Source organism: Aquila chrysaetos, chromosome 1 (assembly GCF_900496995.4).
Source record: "Aquila chrysaetos chrysaetos chromosome 1, bAquChr1.4, whole genome shotgun sequence".
Taxonomy (NCBI): Eukaryota; Metazoa; Chordata; class Aves; order Accipitriformes; family Accipitridae; genus Aquila; species Aquila chrysaetos.
This window is the reverse complement of record NC_044004.1, coordinates 78,300,694-78,320,457: the sequence shown is the minus strand read 5'-3', so window position 1 is coordinate 78,320,457 and position 19,764 is coordinate 78,300,694. Positions and strand designations below refer to the sequence as shown.

Sequence of the window (19,764 nt, the reverse complement as noted above, 5' to 3'; positions counted from 1 at the left end):
CAAAATACCAGCCCTGGGCGGAGTCTGAATTAAAAAAAAAAAAAAAAAATCATTTCTACCACGTAAAGAGTAGCTTTGAGCTGAGTTCATGTTACCTTCCAAAGTGGTTGGTGGTGGTTTTGTTTGTTTTTTAAAAAAAAAAAAAAAATTCTAGTCCTTCCTCGCGAAAGTCAATATGCTGAATTAAGAAACGGTAGTTGTGGGTACACATACATACATGTGTGTTAAACAGTGCTACTACAATTACATTCACACTTTCACCCGATTTTCATGAATTCCTTGTGATCATACCGCGAGTTCTCAGCTCATACGCATTACTAGCATTGCTAATAAAGAACAAAGATTTCATATAATCCTCCACTGATCTCTAGTTGATTTATGGTATTACAAAAAAATCTATTCGTACCCAGTTGCGGCAAGGAACAGAGTACTATGCTGTATATCTGTTATTTTAATTTTTTCTTGCAAACTTAGTGCAAAGAATTCTCAATATGTATTCATAAACCTGTTAAAATATCAGCAATTCATACCATTACACCTTTTTAATGCATAAATGCAAAAAAAGAAAAAAAAAACCAAACCAAAAAACCAACCCAAAAACCAAACAGATGATAGTTCTTGCTTTCAGACAATTAAAATGAAGAGAGCGATGTTTTTGTAATGAGTTAATAAAATTTCCTAAGACTAAATTCCAGAGAAGCTGTACATAAAGTTATTTAGTGCTAAAAATCTACAATACGTTTTTCAAGTATAAGATACTGAAATATTATTGCCAATAAATAGTTGTGCTGTAGTCAAAGCCATGGTTCCTCTGTTGAATCATTCACATCTCAACATATTAGGATTTAGTTTCTCACTGAGTTTATGTATTAAAATTGCTAACTCTTCTGTTGCTTGGGACTTATCCTCCAAAAGTTCGTAGCGAAGACTGGAGATATCCTGTTTGATTTCCTTTAATTCACCTGTATTAATCAGTGAAAGAAATACTTGTTAGCAAAGTTTAACATTCATTCAATAATGTTAAGTCACGTCAGTGCATATTTCAGATTATTATCTCAAAATGTTCACAAGAGCAGGTACAGGGGTGGGGCAGGAGGCTTTACCTCATCATTCTCAGTGAGATGTGTGTTTCCACCCCTAAATAGTACCAAAGGCATTTTAATAGTACATTGAACTCTAATGTTGTGCTCCACGTGTATACAGAACATCAAAGATTCAAAAAGTGCTTTACATAGGTTAATGAATTAATCACGGCAACACTGCTGAACAGCTGGTAAATATTAGTATCCCCCTTTTAGAGAGAAAAGGCAAAGAGATTTTTTCTGAAGTGATGTGCCAAGATCACACAGAAAAAGTGTGGCAGAGCTGGCAGTAAAACTCACAGCTTCTGAGTCTCTCTCCTCTTCCTTACCAACATCCTTTGAATTAGAAAAAGTCAACCAATTTAAAATTATGTTACAATGTGACACAAGTACACAAGATGCATTTAAAAGAAAACAATTGTCAAGGCCAGGGTTGTAACAAGCAACAGCATGTTTTCCATTATAGGATACTAAGTTCAAAAGAAGTTGTTTTTAAAATATTCAAATACTATCCTTCCAGCAAGTGTGAACTATGTGAATTCATACACAACAGCCACCGCAGGAGACTATTTGTCCCATATGAAATCGAAGACTATGAAAGAATACCTAAATTCTCTAGTGATGCAAAACGGGGAGAAATCCCTAGACTTATGTTTAAAATAGCTGCAGTACCTAAGAATGCAGAAGTTTTCTGTTTAGCATATAGCAGACTTCAAAAATTGTATGTTCAAAGGCTGGATCTATACTTTGGGTACCAATGAGATGGGGATGACACAAAAAACACCACCTCTGCTATGCAGCTGAAGACTGAGGTTCAGAGGTTAGCTGACTTGCTCAAAGCGGACTTCCCTCTATGAAAATTGGTGACAAAGCAAGAACCATGATGTCCACGGACCATGATTCTTCCACACTGTCTTGCTTATCTAAACACGTATATGCCAACACGAAAGAGGCATCAGGGAACTGGAAAGACTTGTACACCCTGGCACTGTTGGTGAGAGAACAGTCTTTTCATCAATCGCTAGATAGATGATTTCCCCCACCACAGAGCAGGAGGAAAGCAGTGGGAATTCAGGAGAGGGGCACAATGAGAGGAAGACACTTTTAGGAGCTTCTCTGCTTTTGTCACTCACGAGCTCAGCTCTGTACAGCCACATAGGATGGGGAAGAGTCAGGATAACAGTCAATGCACAATGCTGCCTTTCAAAGGCACAGAGTGGGATTTAATTTATACCTTCTTTTCTGCACCATGCTTGTTGCTGCAGAGTTACAGGTAAGCAGAATAACTACCAAGCAAAACAAAAGCTATGCCGCCTTAGCTGAGAGCGAGCGCATTCAGACCCCTCACATCACATATGCACGCAGCCGTCTGATACTTCCATGCCAGTAAAAGCTGTTCTGATCCCACGTTGTCACTGCACACCAGCTGGAGAGCACAAGGCTGCCAGCAAAGTGGCTTAGGTAAACGATCCCAGTGTGCCGAAACCAACTAAACTAGCCCAGACAAGAACTAGGTATGCTAAGCAGGTATGTTCTTCTGGTGGCGGTCACAGAGATTTCTTACTGGCTGAACCGTGATGGTTATAACCTCCAGCCTATGGGGAACAAAACTATAGCTGGGGTGTTACATTTCCAAGAGCAAAGCCAGCCCTGGAAGGGACATCATTCTACTGCCTGATAGTTTTAGCTAGAGTACAGAGTAAATAATGACCCATGTTGCACACCCCCCTATTATTTTGTTTGGGGACCTGCCCAGAGCTCAAGAGTTTCTTTTTTGGCCTGTAGGCCTGTGTTTCATTCCTGGAAGGCTGGAGGAAGGAGGACAGCATTCATCTTAGTGTCATCCCAATGGGGAGTCGGGGTGCGTGTCTGGAGCATGCACCCCTCACTGCTACCAGGGAAGTTCTGCACTGTCACCAGACACCAAGCTCAGACTTATCATTGCTCTAAAGATCTCCAGTCACACACTGAAAGAGTGGCTACAGTGGTCATTTTTTCACCATGCAGCTAACTCTATGCAGCTTTGTTTAATGATATGCAGCTTCACAGATGAATATTCCACACAGCTTTATGAAGGAAGGTAACACAAGTAGTTAATGGTGCAAAGTGGTAAATTGTGTATTCAGTTGGTGTAAAGTGGTAAATTGTGTGTTCAGGTGAATGAAACAGAGAGAAAGATGCCCTGCAGCTCTGACCAGGACTCTGCAAGTGTGAATGCAGTTAGTGGCTTCCTCACAAATTTCCTCTGTAACTGTACGTCATGCCTGTGCTCTCGTTCTCCACCTGTAAAACGGGGCCCATAATACTTCTTAGTTCTACTTCTTTGGTCCTGCTCGTCCATTTTTGTTGTCACAGGCATACTTCCACTACTATCTATCTGAGTTCAGTGCATTTGAAGTAGAAATAAACCATCTTTTTACCTGAGACCTCCATGCACCACTGTAATAACGATTCCTAATATGACGTGACAAAAAATGTCTCTGAATATTGCAAATGCAGCCTCTTTCTTACCTTCATTTACTTCATCATTTTCTTTGTCCACTTGTGCTTTCAGAACATAACGCTTTATCAGTCTTTTCATTATTTGCTGCCAGAATAAAACAAGTTACATAATCAGATGAGCATATATACTTAAACACTAGTCACTTCTCTTTCTTAACGACCTCCCTCACATCTGTATAAGTGAAATAATGAACAGCCCCAGAACAAGCAGTTGCCTCATATGGGCTTTTTTGCTGGCAAGCTGAGATTCATCATTACAATAAAGCACCTTTCTCATCCAATTACCTCTTATTTACAGAGCAACACAACTTTTTGTGGGGAACAGGACAACAGGAAAATAGGCCTAAACACACCTAATTTAGGCTTTAAATAGCTTCAGAATAGGTTTACTCTTTGTTAAACTCAGTTCACATGTGAAAGGATGTGTAATAGTAAGAGATAAATATTCACCTTTCAAAAAGAAAAAAAGTTGAGATTTTACAGTATGACAGTGCAATGTCAGTTGAGAAGGATTCATTAAGATTATATCTGTATTTTTATACCGTAACTGCCAGGGCTCCTTGTATGTACTGATATTCTTGTATTGTGTTACCATACCTAATCTAACGTAGCTCGTCTAACAGAATTTGCACAGGTGTATTAAACACCTTCAACATCTTCACTAGGGGAACAAGAGCTCCTATTTACTCTTTTATTTCTGAGCTGGAAAGAAGACAGGAAGGTAACATCTGACAGACTCCTCTTACCAGAAAGAGCGCATTCCCATCTGCAAGAATGTTGAATGTCACCTCTCAGATCATGAGAAGAAAGGATGGGAAAGTAACGCTAACCTAGTCAGCTCAATGCTTTCACATCCTTTCCTCAGAAATCAGCTTCAGATATTTGCTTCTCACACTTTCCAAACTGGGACATCAAAGGAAAATTTAATTTTGTATGGGCTAGTTTTTAAACACTTCAAATAATGGGGCTTGAACAGTAACCGTCTTTTTTCCAGTAGCATCCTGGAGTTTGATTTCTACAGGAGGTTTCCTTGGTCTGGTGAAGGCAAAATGTACTTGAAACACAAAATTCTGCTAGTACCTTCACACAGCTCTATTACTCAAAACAGTGACCGCTGTATGTACTTACCTGATAGCGTGTCGGCTGATTGAGAATGCTGTTAAAACTGTGTGATTCAAAAACTCTGGAGTTGGACTGAGTGAAAAGGTTTAACTAGGAAGAAATAAGACAAAATTAAAATATGCTATGGAATTAACCATCAGAATTCAGCTCCATTTTTTTTTTCCTTGGAGACATCTTGGGGATGTCTCCATAGTCACTGTATCAGAATATTATCTCCAATAAACTGAGATTGCCTTGACTTATTTGTTGGGTTTTTTTTTTTAAACACTGATAATTTTAGCCATCCTGTTCACAGCACAGCTTCAAAGCAGATGTGCATGCACAGCTGAGGAAATAATGAATTATGACTTGGAGGCAGGGGTAGAGTGGCCAGAGCAAGGAGAGACTCTCTAAACTGGCTTTAACAAAGAGCTGTTGCGGATCTGCACTCTTAAGCATACTTTTAACTACAAATACGTGCTCAAAATAATTTCTGCTTAGTTCAAAGTGTTTTTCCAAAGCACCATTTTCAGGAATAGTAATACATTTAGAAAAATGGTCATTGTTCAATTATTTGAGGATCACAAAGCTGTCAAATCCCAATTTAAGATTTTTGTAGAAGTGGGCTAGAAACAGAAGTGAAAAAAGCCACCTTGGACAAGATGGCTTTGTGACCAATGCCAAACATTTGTTACTACCAAACCAGGGACCTAACTGTTCTGCCAGATACACTGGTGAGGGTGAAGTAAAAAACGCATATCCGTAGAATAAGGTTCAGCCCCCTAATCTGCATCTGTCATTAATTTTCTGTGTGGCCAATTAAAAGTCACTGAATTAACAATCGCTGATCTCTCTGGTGGGTTAGGGGAGCAAACTGAACTCAGCCTGCCTCTATATAGTAAACCTGATGCTTTCCGTAACTGCCGTGGGTTTTGTGCCTATACTGCATACAGCCTGCCACTTAAGCTGGGCCACAAGTGGGCTATTTTTACCTACTCCAGGTTGCCCACCTTCTTGTGGGCAATGAGACATCAGCTCAGCCACCATTTTTATTAGGGAGTGAGATAGGATTATGCGATACGCAGGGACTATATAGGTGATATACGTGATACATAGCGTGCCAGCCCAGCCTGACACAGAGGAGGCTGTAGGCTGCCTTTCCCAGTGAAAAACAATTTGGTTTGTAGTTAAAGAAAACTAGCTCCACCTGACCTGTCTCAGCAGCGACTCAGACAGGATTTTAGTTCTTTAGGGACTAACATTCTAAGTATAACAGTAAGTACTGTTGTATGATATATAAGCACTACTAAATGTTTTGTTATAAAAATATATCTTAGGGTGTTGATGTTTCTCTGTTTTGTTTTTTAAACACATCTTCTGTACAGTGACTGCAGAGAACTAATGCAGTTCAGGCACTCGGAGCACTAAAAAGCAGAAGATGAGCAGTTAGTACCAAAAAAGTGCTTCTAGCTAAACTGATTTAAATTGACATTTTTATAAACATTTATCTACTTCCACTGCCTACTGAAAACTGGAGAAAATGTTTTCTTTACTGAAGGTTCAGTACCACCAACACCTCAGAAGTCCTAGGCTCCAGAGAAATCTTTCAGAAAAGATGACTAGACTTGACATTTCTGATAATTTATAGTAAAACAAATAAAAATTATTTTCAAGGTATTGCTTTCAGTCTTTGTAATACACAGGGCCTTGAGCCTCACTTATAAAAAAAACCACATGTATCCTCTTTAACCCATCTGTGCCCCAGGTTGCCATCAGCAAAACAAGGCAAATTGTTATCTAACTCTCACAAGGGTGTTGTGACACTGCATTCCATTAATATTTGTAAAGAACATTTAGATACCCAAATTTAGAATGTCATGGAAGTGCTGAAGATTATTATTACCAACCCCCCCCTTTCCTGTTGTCTTCTGTTGAGAACATAGTTTTTGACAGGAGAAAGTGAATATCATACTGACCACACTTTATCCTTTTCCTGTGCTAGTGAAAGGAAAAGTTTTCTCTCCTTATCCTCCTCCCCGCCCCCCCTTTTTTTACCCTGAACTAAAAATCTTTCTAATGGAGGCTGAAAGCATCTTTATTCAATATTTAGGTCATTCCTTGTGGGAATTATTTGCGTCTTTGAATACTCAGTTGTTTTTGTTTTAGTTGTGTTTTTCCAGTCATTGGACCTTGCTGTCCTAAGAAAATTTATAGCTATTTTTTGGTTTTATGCAGTACATTTAGGCAGTCTGAAATACAGATCTATGAATAAAAATGCTTGACTAATTATTGTACTATCTTCAGAAGCACGTATATACCCTAAAAGTTAAAGAAAAGCAGAATGCTGGAACGGACACACAATTCTTTGCTGCAATGAAAAGATTTCAGTACCTACCCTAGATTTGGAATTGCCCATTCCCATTTCAATGTCCTTCTGTAGCCGTCTCCTCCTGCACTTAGAAAAGTTAATGATCCTCATGATGAAATAGAAAAAAGATTTGGGGCTTGGTACAAGACTGAATGGTGGAGGTAATGTTTTTCCATCATCAAAATACGATAACCAAAGTTTAGAACGAGCGAACTTCCACTCTACATCACTGTCATCCTGTGTTAAGATATAAAAACAGGTATGTGCTTTGTTTTTATGAGATGCAAAACTTCTTCCAAATGAAACTTCTTTTAAATACCGACCTTTTCTGGTTTCACATAAAATGTTATTTGCTTGCTAGTAAGACTCCCAGTAGCTCTGCAAAAATGTAACCACTTTATCAAGTCTATTTTAACTAAATTTCAGTTGTCTCTTTACGGCAACATCTCATTGACAATACTTAGTTAAAGCATGTGAACCATTTAAACAAGTGTTATTTTTGCACTGAGTGAAAGCCAACATAGAAACTCCTTGCTATTTGAAGTGAAACTTTTTTCTTTTTTTAAAGTCTTGTTTATCTCATTGAAGTGGTCACACGAATTTGGTACTCACACAACTGACAAAGCATTAGCTTCAAGGCAGACATAGTTTAAAATGTTAGTACTCGCAGCTTTTTACATAACCATGAAAAGTAACTCTGATTTATAATGGAGTACAGAAAATACAAACTTTGTTGTCATGAAGAAATAATGTTAAAAAACAGACAAATTGATTTCGTCCTAACACATTCTTACTGAAGTATTCCAAGGCTGGACTTGGTTTACTCCAAAGATGAGAGCTTTATTTATTGTAACTAGTTTTCTCCTGCTGAATTTCCTGACATTGCCCAGAAGTCACTGAAAATACTGGAAATGACATATCCATTTGTACACTATGTCTTAGATAATCTTTTTTTTTTCCTGCTAGTGTGGGTGTGCGCCAACATCTATGTGAACGTAGTACTCTTTGAATAACATCAGAACTCATGGTATGGAAAACTGGCAGTATAAATATACTTTTACTTTCATTTCAGCAACTTGGGATTTATTTTTAAAACCCAGGTATCTTCTCTACTTGAAATTTTCTGAATTTTTTAATTGGAGTTGGATGCTAAATACTCTAACTAATTCTCTTTAAAAAACGAAGATACTTTGTCATCGTAATGAAATTCACATAAAATATATCTCTTTTAATAAGCAATGCAGCCAACAAACTTGTGTGAAATTCAAGTACTCATTCAACTGAGCCATTTGGCAGATTTGGAGAAATACTGCCACTGTGTTTTCAGGGCATATGGCAAAGCTCAATAAACCTAGAATCAAGTTTTAATATTGTCCCTAAAGTGGAAAAAAAGCACATATTACGAACAAAGCGTGTAAGCATTGTGCAGTGTGACTCAGTCACAACAATCTTGAAGGTAAGCACCTTTATCATACATAATGTACAGAGGCATATAAATGTAATAAAGTATGTCCATGTATCACTGCTGTGCGTGAGTGTCTAACTCCTGCACATTTAGCTAAAAAGTTTGAGGACTGGAACTAAAAACCAGATTTCCATGAAAGAACACATCAAAATACGTTTAATCCATATCCTAATGATCTGTCAAAGACTGAAGTGCACTACATTAAGGAAACATGCGATAAGCACCCTAAGCAAACTGGCAACGAACCACCCATGTCTAAAATGTTACGCTCAGTAACTTTGTTTTCTACTTCACAGCAGTCTTCATTTGTATATTACTTTAGATTTTAAGATTTCTGGATGGAGGACATCTCCTTAGATGCGTATACATGGCACAACATGAACTACTTGTTCAGATCCTGTAAGGTTCTGCAGCTTGGCTGGGTTGTTAGATAGTGTCAGTCCTAGGAACATGGTATTTTTGTGGTCCTTTACTGAGGTAATCTCTTCACTGTACTTTTGCCTATCAAGATGTGCTCATTGATATAATTGCTAGTAATTCTGCCCTTTTTCAATGTAACAAAAGAGAACAACTTGAGAACAGAGCCCACCTCAATTTCTTGATATGAACTGTTGATCATAGCAATCAGCATGTTGAGCAGAACTACCACCATCGTTACATTATATATGCCATAAAGAACATAACCAATGTTCTCTATGAACTTATGATCATATTTGAGGACAACAGAGGTTACTTCAGACAAGCCAAATATTGACCAAAATAAGGTCTTGAAACTTTCTTCCACTCTGTAGGAAAAAAAAAAAAAAGAGGAAGGCATTATTACTAACTACACAATAAATATATCAGTTGTGTTTACAGTAAATGATAAACAATCTCAATTAATTTGTCCATGAGCCAGCTTTGTAGAGCGCTAATCAAAACAACAAACATGCAAGAAAATATTTTTCACACTATGTTCAATTTCTCCACCTATCCATCATAGATAATAGAGTTGTAATAATACATGCAAAACAACACTCCAGGAATTAGAAAGGTATTCTATTTCCAGGGTTTGAGATGAAGCATATTTTCATCTCATTATTTTCCAGTCTAACTCCACAGGGGGCAGACCTTCCCTGTCTTAATAAAGCTAAAAATGGGGCTGATGGGAAGGAAACTGCTGCACCCCTTTCAAGAGCTTCTGATTAAACCTTCCATTAGGAAGAGTGCGCTCAGAAGTGGGTAGCGGCAGGTTCAGCAACAAAACTGACAAAGCAAACAGATTTCATGGGATTTGTTCAAGACTTGTTGAAATCAGTGGGAGCCAGGCACTTCAGCAGGAGGCAGGCACCTAGATACCCTTAAGGCTCTGGGTCCAGGACCCACTGCCTCTATGCTCTTGTCTCCATCCCATGGTCAGGGCAATTCCTGGGGAACTGAGCTGCCAAGAGCTCTCAGACAGCTCTACAAGCCTTCAGGGCCTTTGAGTGGATCCTCTTCAAGCTCTCCTCCTCACCCTGCCATTCCTCTTTCCTCTCGGGAAACATTGCTACAGGTTGACCCGTCCTGCAGTCAGGACACAGCTCACTGCAAAGCTCTATCCTGCTTCACTGAGAGGTCGGCTAACGAATGCAAGCTAAGAGATGTTGCTATTCAATAAAGATGTTGATGTGCCTTCCATTGTACCCTACAGAGTTTACTGGAAATGACTTCTTCCTCCGTGTTGCCAAAAAGTGAACCGTCAGCTGTATTTTAATAAGTGTAACTAAAATATGCCAGTACATGCATCTTGAATCACGTGTTTTAACACTGATAAATGATTTTTAAAAGCAAATAGTATCCGAATGCATGTATAGTCTAGTAAAATAGCCCCACTGTTTAAGAAATGAATATTAATAAGCATTCAAATAGTATGCATACTAGACACCCGATATTAAATACTGTAACTAAAGTATCATTATATGTCATTATTTATCTAAAGAAAAGACAATGAGTAACAGCAAGGGCAAAAATCAGGCTCAAATTAAGAAGTCATGGAATCAACTACATGAAAATATGGCAGTTTTTACAGTAGTCATGTCTCCTGCAGAAAGATGGGAGAAAAGGAAAAGTTCTGAATTTCACCATCCTGTGGAACTACTTCTGGTTTGGAACATCCTAAATATTTATCAATTCCAGCATCTCCTTGTTTGAGGAAGTAAAAAAACCAAGCAAACAAAAAAAATTTGGAGATTATCGCAATCTCATTGCATGAAGAGAGACTTGTAACTATCATTCTGCTGTACTCAAGTGACTAACAGTAATAAGCAGTTATCATCTAGACTGTAAACCAGGATCCAAAAGAGTCCAATGCAGTTTATAGGTTTGTTTTAGTACTAGTCTAAGAAAGAAACATGCTGTCTACAGAATCACTATCTCAGTTTCTTGACAAATTAAAATTATTTGGAGGCCTGTTATTGATACCTAGGCTAAATCTCTCTGTGTATCAGTTAGGTCTGACAGAGCCCCGTTAAAGATTACAATTCTAGCAGTTGTTTTGGGAAAACGTCATTCAGACGATATCAGTAATTTTTTCTTGCATTTAGTTGTCTGCGAGTCTGTGTGATTAACATAATATACAGGTAACATTATTTTAGACTGCAATGAAAGCTTCCGTTATACAAGTAGGAAAGAATTGGTCTTTTGTATTCTGCTTTCTAAGGTTCTGAGATACCTGATTTTCCACAGACTTCAACTGTCTTCAGTTTTATTTTAATGCTAGGAGAGAGCATGCAATATCTCACAGACATTGCTACCTTAGTGAAAAACCTGAAAGTTTCATACCGGCTTTTTACTTAAACGTAACTTCATACTTACGTTGTAAAGGCTGGGTTTAGTTTAGCTCCAAGGTAGTAAGAATACAGTATGAACATTCCAATCATAAATGCAAGAAATACCATAATAAAAAGGACCATAAACTTGAAGATGTCCTTAACAGTCCTTCCAAGTGAAATCTGCAAGGGCCCAAAACTTTCATTTGCAGGCAGGATGTACGCAATCCGAGAAAAGCTAAGAACGACAGCAATTGCATAAAGGCCTTCAGATATTATCTGAGGATCAGATGGGAGCCATTTATCTCTAGCTGGAAAACACAAAATATAAGGGTAAATATAAGGAGTTACTCATTTATCACAACATTGAAAAATAATTCTTGATAGGATTTTTCCATGAACATGTCTGAATTTACTTGAGACAAATATTTGAAGAGTCTAGTAGTTGCTACTCTATTCCTATTTCCTTTAAGTCACAAATGATGAATGTAAGTTACATTACCTTTCGCTAGAAGAAAAACTGTACTTGAAGAAACACGACATTTTCGTCTATAGTTTGTATTTTAACCTGAACTATATAACAATAAATAATTCCTTGTTGCTCTTCTTAATACAACTGCATTATTAGTTATCTTAATAAGCACTATGCTAAGGCCAGAAATTTATTCATGTTTTGTGTTTCATTGATGGGAAGTTAACAGTGTTGGTTGATGAACAATTTCATTTATTAATCACACCAAGCTTTTGTCATTGTTACAAGTTCAGGATACAACCTAGTTCCCATTGAAATAATAAGATTTTTGCCATTTACCTCAATGGAAGTAGGATCATGGTTTTTACAGACGATATGCACAGAAACAATTGAGTTATATATAAGTTAATAAATTGTTTATTACGTGAATTAACGCACCATCTTAGCAAAATAACACTAAATTAAGATATGTCCCATATCAAAATACCACGTGTTTCTAAATGTGTATTTACATATGTACAAATTCCGATTGATTATATAGCCATTAACGTAAATAACAAAACCAAGTCTGCTATTATAATATATTGGAGTTCATAAAGCATATGCTAAAATACACCATCAGCAGCAAATACAGCTTTTGCCAGTATTGCAAATGTAGATTCATCACACCTTTAATTACAATTCCTGCACTACAGTAACTATTTAGTACTTTTATTCTATTTGAGCAGATCTTTACTGGGCCAGCATCCTTCCTTCAGCAGGAAATGCTGTTAGATCTTTACGAATAGGAATAACTGTATCAAGCAACTGAACCAACCAAAAAAAACCTCACATCAAAATTTTCTCTGTTGTGCACTAAGCCAAGAATAAAACACACCTTGCAAATGTTTAAAATCAAGAGGGTAAAATTTAGCTCTAGGATAAACAGTTACAACAAAATTATGGACAGCTACATTTGAACTGACTTTGTCCTTATGCCTATTGTTTGGTTTTAATATATTAGCAAACTTATTTGTCAAATTAGCATCATAACACCTATTGTTTAAATAGCATAGAAACAAAAATATTGAGGCAGAAATGGTTAGACAATGCTATAAACACAAACACGTGGAAATATTAATCTTAAGGCTTCAAAATGCTAGTGCATCCTACTAGTTTTTTTTATGTTCAGATCTGTGTTGCAGAAAAGTTAAACTCACCATAAGTAAAATACTCTATTTCTGGAGGAAGCGTGACCTCAGAGAGATCATTCTCCTCAATGTAGTTGTCAACATATTGTTGTGCTTTTGTGGCCTGCAAGAATGCCAGAAGCCTCGCTGTGAAAGCAGCGATGAAAATGGACAGCATCCCAAAATCCAAAACATTCCATAACTGCAAAATATATTCCCTGGGTCCTTCCAGCCACAGCTCTTTGCATTCTGACCACATCATACCTGCAACAAGAAATGAAAAAGACATAGCAATCTTGGCCAAACTCTTTTCATTTAAACTCTCTGCATTCTCCCATTTCATGAAACCAGGTGGTACCAGTGGAGTAAAAATACACTTATTTGCAGTGTCACAGTGTCGTCATATACCTTGAGTAAGGCTCCCTTGGTTTCAACAGGGTTAATCAAACAGCAAGGTATTAATTGATATGCAGGAATAAAGCTCAGACATCTCCATGGCTTTGCAGTGGAAGTATTGTGGCCTGACAACATAACAGTATGCCGTACTTCTGAAGAAGGAAAAATGTTAAATGTGGAAAAAGAATTCCTCTCATTTCCATACCACTTACATTCATAAAACACTTCTGAATCAGAAGGATTAATTTTTACAGAGGAGCACAACTATCCAACTACACAGATGACCAAATATAAATGGCACAATTATACTACTGGTTCTCCACTTTACAGAATAAAATGCTTTTCAGCATCGAAAGTGGAATTTGGCTATGTGTAATTCAGCTTTCTTACTCAAGGTTCTCCTCAGAAATTCATTTATGTGGAATTAATCCAGATCACAGCCTCATCATAACCTTAGAGACGCAGTTGTTGCGAATCAAGACTTCCTCTTCAAAAAAATTTCTTAGGAAAAAAACCCAAACAACAAAACCACAACCCCACAACTTTTTTTCTTGCTTCCCTGGCTGAGTAATTCAGAGGGGTACTGCTGCCATCCCAACCATACGCACAGCAGCCATGCACTGGATTGGTTTGAAGCTGCTTGTCTCTGAGTGCCCAAGAAACTTCTCACAGTGACTGAGTCCTAGAGACCACCGAAATCTCAGCCCTTGCCTTCCGTCAAATACAGAGGCTGCTCCCCACAAGTATATGCTGCGACTACCAAAAGGCAGCATAGAAGGGATATGCATCTCCCTACCCTAACATAGGTTCAGATAAAGCTGTGCTTAAACCAGGAAATATAGATGATTCAAAAGGCAAAGCGAGGCACCTTCATGCAGCAGCCACTGTAACAATTTCTTTCTCCTCCACAGCCTGTAAAAGCAGAGCATGCTACATTATCATGTGGCTAACAGACATTTTGCTACACAAAAGCACCTGACTGGCAAAATGCTAGAAGATAGCATTTTCTGCCATACAGTGTCAAACAGGCTGACAGTTGATCAGGTTTTGTGAAAAAAACTGAGTAATGAGAACTGACTTATTAGACCCTTGGCACTGATAGAAACTGTAAATTCCCCAAATGCTACCTAGGCAGCAATGCCACATAAGCACTGATGTGCTAGCACATTAACACCGAGCAGTAGGAACTCCTGACCTTCTGGCACGTAAAGCAGAGTAGGCTTCCTGATACTATTTAAGAAAACCACTTCAGTAAAGTATAATTTCTGTGGCGTTCTCTTCGTCAAATGTGTGCTCCTGTTACAAATGCCAGAATTACCGAACAGTGCGGCAAATCAGCAAACAAAATTTTACCCCGTGCTGCAAGAGGGTGCAGCGCAGAGATGCTCTGATGGTCTCACCAGTTCTAATGTGCTGTTACCTGCCTTAAGGGTTTATCCTAACCGCGCAGCAGCCGGAGCAAAGGTTTGGGACCTGGGCTTCTCTCCTTTCTTTTAAAATTAATATCTGCAAGAAAACAGTTGACATAAAGATGAAGGGGCAATATACCTACCAAGTACCCATACCATGATCAGCATTTCTGTCCAGGTGAACTGGGTAGTCTTCACCCTAAAGATCTGCTTAGGGTAATCAGTAACAGTGACATTCGGTAGCGTTGTTATACCTTCGAATCTGTCTGAAGCATTGAACACCAGCAGGCCTAGGAAAATAATGAAGGATGCTGCATGTGCCACAAATTTCATAAATGGGCTTCGAAGAATTCTTCCAAGCTGCAAAGGCAGAACAAAAGCAGTCACTCAGTTTTCTCAGAGAAACAAACTCTTTCATCAGGCATTCCAGAAGCATAAATGGGCATCCAGAGCTCAGGACAGTTGGAAACCTCATTTTTAAAGTATGCTCTTCCAAGTGCACTGAACTGCGATGCTTTACCATTTCAGACAAAAGTCTCCCGAAGGCACCCTCATGGAGTGTGTTGTCCTGTTAGTGAGTGTTCATGCTATTGCATAAACTCTAGATGGCAATGTTTGAGGGGAAACACTCCAAGGAATTACAAATGTACAATGGCTGTGACCAGAAAGAGTTTCATCTAATGCCCACAGATAACAATGGGGGAGGCAGAAGCAAGCCCATGGAAAATAAATAAAACCTCCAAGTAGCAAAATGCTTTCCCTACCAACAAAAGCGTACTATTAGTTTGTCTATGACTATAGCTCTAGGAAAAATTAGACTCATCTTCTCATCTCTGGCTAGTGTATTCCATCCACAGAATACATGTTCCCATCTCTGCGCAAGGTGTGACAAGGTAGATGCTAGACAAACTTCTTCATCTTAGTTGCTGCACACCTTTTAAGGCCAAAGGTCTCCTGTCTCCTTCAGTACAACAGAACAATATACTGCTCCGCACATAATGCCCGACCTTTATTAATGTTAACACACAGTTCTAATGTGATAAACTATCACATACATCACCAATATTATGCAAGATTCCAAAATCCCCTGTGAAGAACTGCATTATCAGCAGTACTGTATAAGAAGAAAAAACCAAGTTCAGCAGATGGGGAACTAGAAGTAGCGTTCTTATTTCAAGGAATGGTCTTCCTGAAACTGGGGTCAGCTACTATGAACTAAGCGGACCAGCACATACTAAATGGCATTTACTACCTGTGTAAACAATCTCAGGTTCCCTTCCTGTTCCTGACCTTTAGAAAGCATTTTGAAATTACAGTATCAAACAGCTGATCTGAATGTACAGTACTTTTATTTGACATGAGCATTAGGAAAAATGTCAGGTGTTTCTGGTACTGGGAATTAAAGCTCAAGGACAAATGTCACTTTTCCATATTAGACACCAGCTAAAAATATATTGATACGTTTCTATGATATGGAGCTGTGAGTGAGGAATATCTTTACTACAGATACTCATGGAACGTGACATTTCAGAGAATAATGAGAATAACTATTATACTATTTTCATAAAGGCTTATCTTTAAAGTAAATAAATATTTAACCCTGAGAAAACATTGGGTTCCCTTGAAATATGCAGGAGATGAGCAAAATCTTACCCTTTTTGAGGTGAACTACAAGAGCAAAAATTTTATAAATGAGTGAAACTCACATCTCTCTGCTGTACACTTGTTAAGGAAATAAAATTGAACAACCACATTCAGCACAGAATTAGATTTACTTAAAATTTAAGAAAAAGTTAATGTAACAGAGAAATATTCCTTCTTCTGATTTACCAAAGATCTATCAATATGCTTCATTTGCAGACAATTCACATGCTACAGACTGTAAAGATTTCAAAGAAACTGCTGTTATTTTCCTTGTGAGATCATCAGGAAAGCTGGAAACACCCATATATTTTCAAAAAATTTTGAAGAGGTAAAAGTTTACAGTTGCATTCTTTTAAAAATATACCCTACCACATGGTTGGAATACTGTGTTTAATTTAATTTCTGCTCTATGGTTCACCTGGTAAACAGACGTCCTAGGGCAGGAATAACAAATATTTTACTTAACCTTAAGTTCTGCATCAGCAAAGTCAACAGATGTTCTGCTAATGGTTTATATGGGAACAGCATCAGATCTTAAGATGCCATCATAGGAGACCTAATACAGAATCTGAGTGGTGACTTTCAAAAAACTCCATGTTACTAATACAAATACAATTACATAGCAGAGATTGTGAGGTGAGCACAATCTATGGAAATTTAAAAAAGGAAAAAAACCCAACCTCTCAGAGAAGGGTTTTTTCTTTCTTTACACTTAACAACAATTTATTTTCATGCTTCATCACTGTGGTCCCCTCTTTGCAATGCAAATAAAACAAATAGCATCTCAAGACTAGCGATTACTAAAAATATAATTAATTAGTTAAAATTTGGAAGCAGCAGAATTAGAGGTACAATGTTGCATTTTGAATACCAGAAATTGAAAAACAGCTCCCAGCATAATACAAAACACGTAATTTATAAAATTCAGTACCCTGCTACATGGTGCAATCCAATAACCAATGGCTAGAAATGGAAGGCCCAATGCCACAACCAGCACAACCAGACACTTGATAGCTATGGTCTGCTCCCGTAATCCTGAGAGATTTTCATACCAGATAGTCAGTAGCTGTTGCTGACAGTTTGGATGGGCCACAAACTGTAAAGAAAAAGAAAGAAAACCAAGACATATCATAATTTGTAAGAAGAGTTACATAACTACTAAATACATGACCATGATCGCCTTAAATATCTGGTGTTAATTTAGACCTTAAGAACCATGTTTCTTCTCCTTTCCTTTAAAATAAAGGTTAATAAATAAAGAAGAAACTCCTGAGCTGATTTAAAGCAGCACTTCGGGGACAAGGTTGCACATGTGGACAGCCATCACTGATAGAAGCCTTTTATGCATTTTTAGAACAGCTTTGCATACCTAACTGGATCTTGTCAGAGTTGAACCTCAGTCCTGACTTCTAACAATTTCTCAGCAAATCAACCTGATCCAACGTACATGCAGAATTTCTGTGGAGACTGAAAGTTCTGCTCTGACCATAATCCACCATTAGCCTCTCCCCCTCCTGCACATGCTCTTCACAGACCTCCTCAAACATCATTGGCATTTGATCTGGTTCTTTGACAAAGGCTTCAAATACCTCCTTAACCATCTATACGTTTTCAGTCTAAAACTTACGGAGGCAAGAAATAAATGAAGAAGTACAGCACAGAATTTTAAATCTTACCAGAACATACAGAGATTAATACTGAAAGGGTTTCTTCTTTCTTACTACCAATGGTGCTAGCTATCACCTCTACTTAGATGTACTTGGGATTTGAAAAATAATCAGAAGCCACTTACTAGAAACACATTTTTATGTTTGTGGAAAATAAAATTTAGCATTCAGTAATACAAGTAAATTTCATTTTGTGAACCAGATGAAAAGATGACCTTATGGTTTTGATGATGCTCTAAGGACTCTGTAATAAATTGTATTTCGCTGTACAGTTTTGTATTTTCTCTAAGTTCATGCCTATCTCAGCTGAAAAATACTAAATCCTCAAATTCGACAGTTTTCAAAAATAACTTTTTCTTTTTCACTATTTTAAGATTTTAAAGGATCCTGAATGTACAGATTGTTATCACTATACAGTCTTATGCTATTCTTTGTGTTTTAATGAGTTGTTAATAGCTTAACAACACACTGCAGAAAGCTCAGATAAGATCTGATGGGTATACTCTAACTAAAAATATAAACATTTCAGTCATTTATGAGCAAGATAGTTTTATTTCTAATGAATTCTTTTATGAGATTTTTTTTATCTTTGCTGATTAGTTTACATTATTATTTATCAATATTAAGTATTTGCTTAATTTATTTCTATAGCAGAAGAACTAAAAGGTATCAAACATAACAGAGGAAGCCACAAGAGTAGACATGTACAAATATCTGAATAAATATAGTCTCTGATAAAATGACCAAAAGTTGACACTTTCAAATTTGAGCACTTAATTTTATAAGATAATATTCAGGCATTTAAACAAGAATGTCCTGATTGTCAGTAGTCTAAGCATACACAGCTACCACCAGATTTCAATTCATTGAATGTTGAGCCATTTTTGGCATGTTCAACCCTACATCCAAATCTTGGTACTTACTTTTCTTGTACCCAGACAGAGACATGTGAGAGACCGTTTTCAAATATACTTCCTCTCTTTTGACCTAACTCCGATGCCCGCTGAAGTCAATGGTAAAATTTCAACTGACCTTAACTAAGCAGAGCCAAGACATCATCAAGGACTTCTGTAACCAAGTGCTTTAAAGTAAGGGGGAGGAAGAAAAACAAACATCAAGACAAAGAAATAGGGCATCAAGTGAATTTATTGGGATCTAGTCATGAAGAAACAACCAGACAAGTGGAAAAATAGGCTTAGGATTAATGCTCAACTTCTCTGCAGACAGTTATTACAACACAAACTTGCTCTTCTGAGCCTTTTGTATAAGTTCCGTCCATCCATAGCTTCCACAGATTCTTCCTTATGTGTCCCAAAATTGAAACGGAGCAGAGATTAAATGTTAAGATACTAAACTGGCGTATATTAAGGATCTAGTACCCAATTAAAAACAAACAAACAAACACCAGTCAACTTCCATCTTTCTCCTTTGCAGCAAATACATGCAAATGTTATTTTCCTAGCTTCAGTAAGATTTCAGTATGTTCACAGGGAAAGGGAGTGATTCCCAAATGGAATGATAAAACAAGCTGCTAGCAACAACTGCATTTGTTTAGATATGCTTTAAGTTTTATTTTACTAAAATCACTTTTGGTTGAGTTTGTTGAAGGGTGAGCATGTATTGCTCTATTTTTAAAGCACTGTTTTCTTTATTTATTTATAGTACTTCTTTAGCATGAAGCAATGTGGACAAAGGAGACT

The 19,764-nt window shown here is 37.5% G+C and overlaps 1 protein-coding gene across 3 annotated transcripts in view; it reads right to left on the bottom strand.

Moving 5' to 3' along the window:
* Positions 1 to 138: 138 nt before the first annotated feature.
* TRPC3 (transient receptor potential cation channel subfamily C member 3) overlaps positions 139 to 19,764 on the bottom strand; it is a 46,195-nt gene continuing 26,569 nt past the window's right edge. For 2 of the 3 annotated variants that reach the window (XM_030022018.2, XM_041128529.1), the window contains 9 exons: positions 17,329 to 17,493; positions 14,897 to 15,113; positions 12,979 to 13,212; positions 11,354 to 11,618; positions 9,108 to 9,303; positions 7,081 to 7,290; positions 4,713 to 4,796; positions 3,594 to 3,669; positions 139 to 962 (listed from right to left, as the gene is read on the bottom strand). In XM_030022018.2, the coding sequence (XP_029877878.1) occupies positions 820 to 962; positions 3,594 to 3,669; positions 4,713 to 4,796; positions 7,081 to 7,290; positions 9,108 to 9,303; positions 11,354 to 11,618; positions 12,979 to 13,212; positions 14,897 to 15,113; positions 17,329 to 17,493 (1,590 nt within the window). In that variant the 3' untranslated portion in view covers positions 139 to 819. Of the gene's footprint in view, positions 963 to 1,382; positions 1,419 to 3,593; positions 3,670 to 4,712; positions 4,797 to 7,080; positions 7,291 to 9,107; positions 9,304 to 11,353; positions 11,619 to 12,978; positions 13,213 to 14,896; positions 15,114 to 17,328; positions 17,494 to 19,764 lie in introns of all 3 variants that reach the window. The other variant, XM_030022029.2, reaches the window with a different exon arrangement.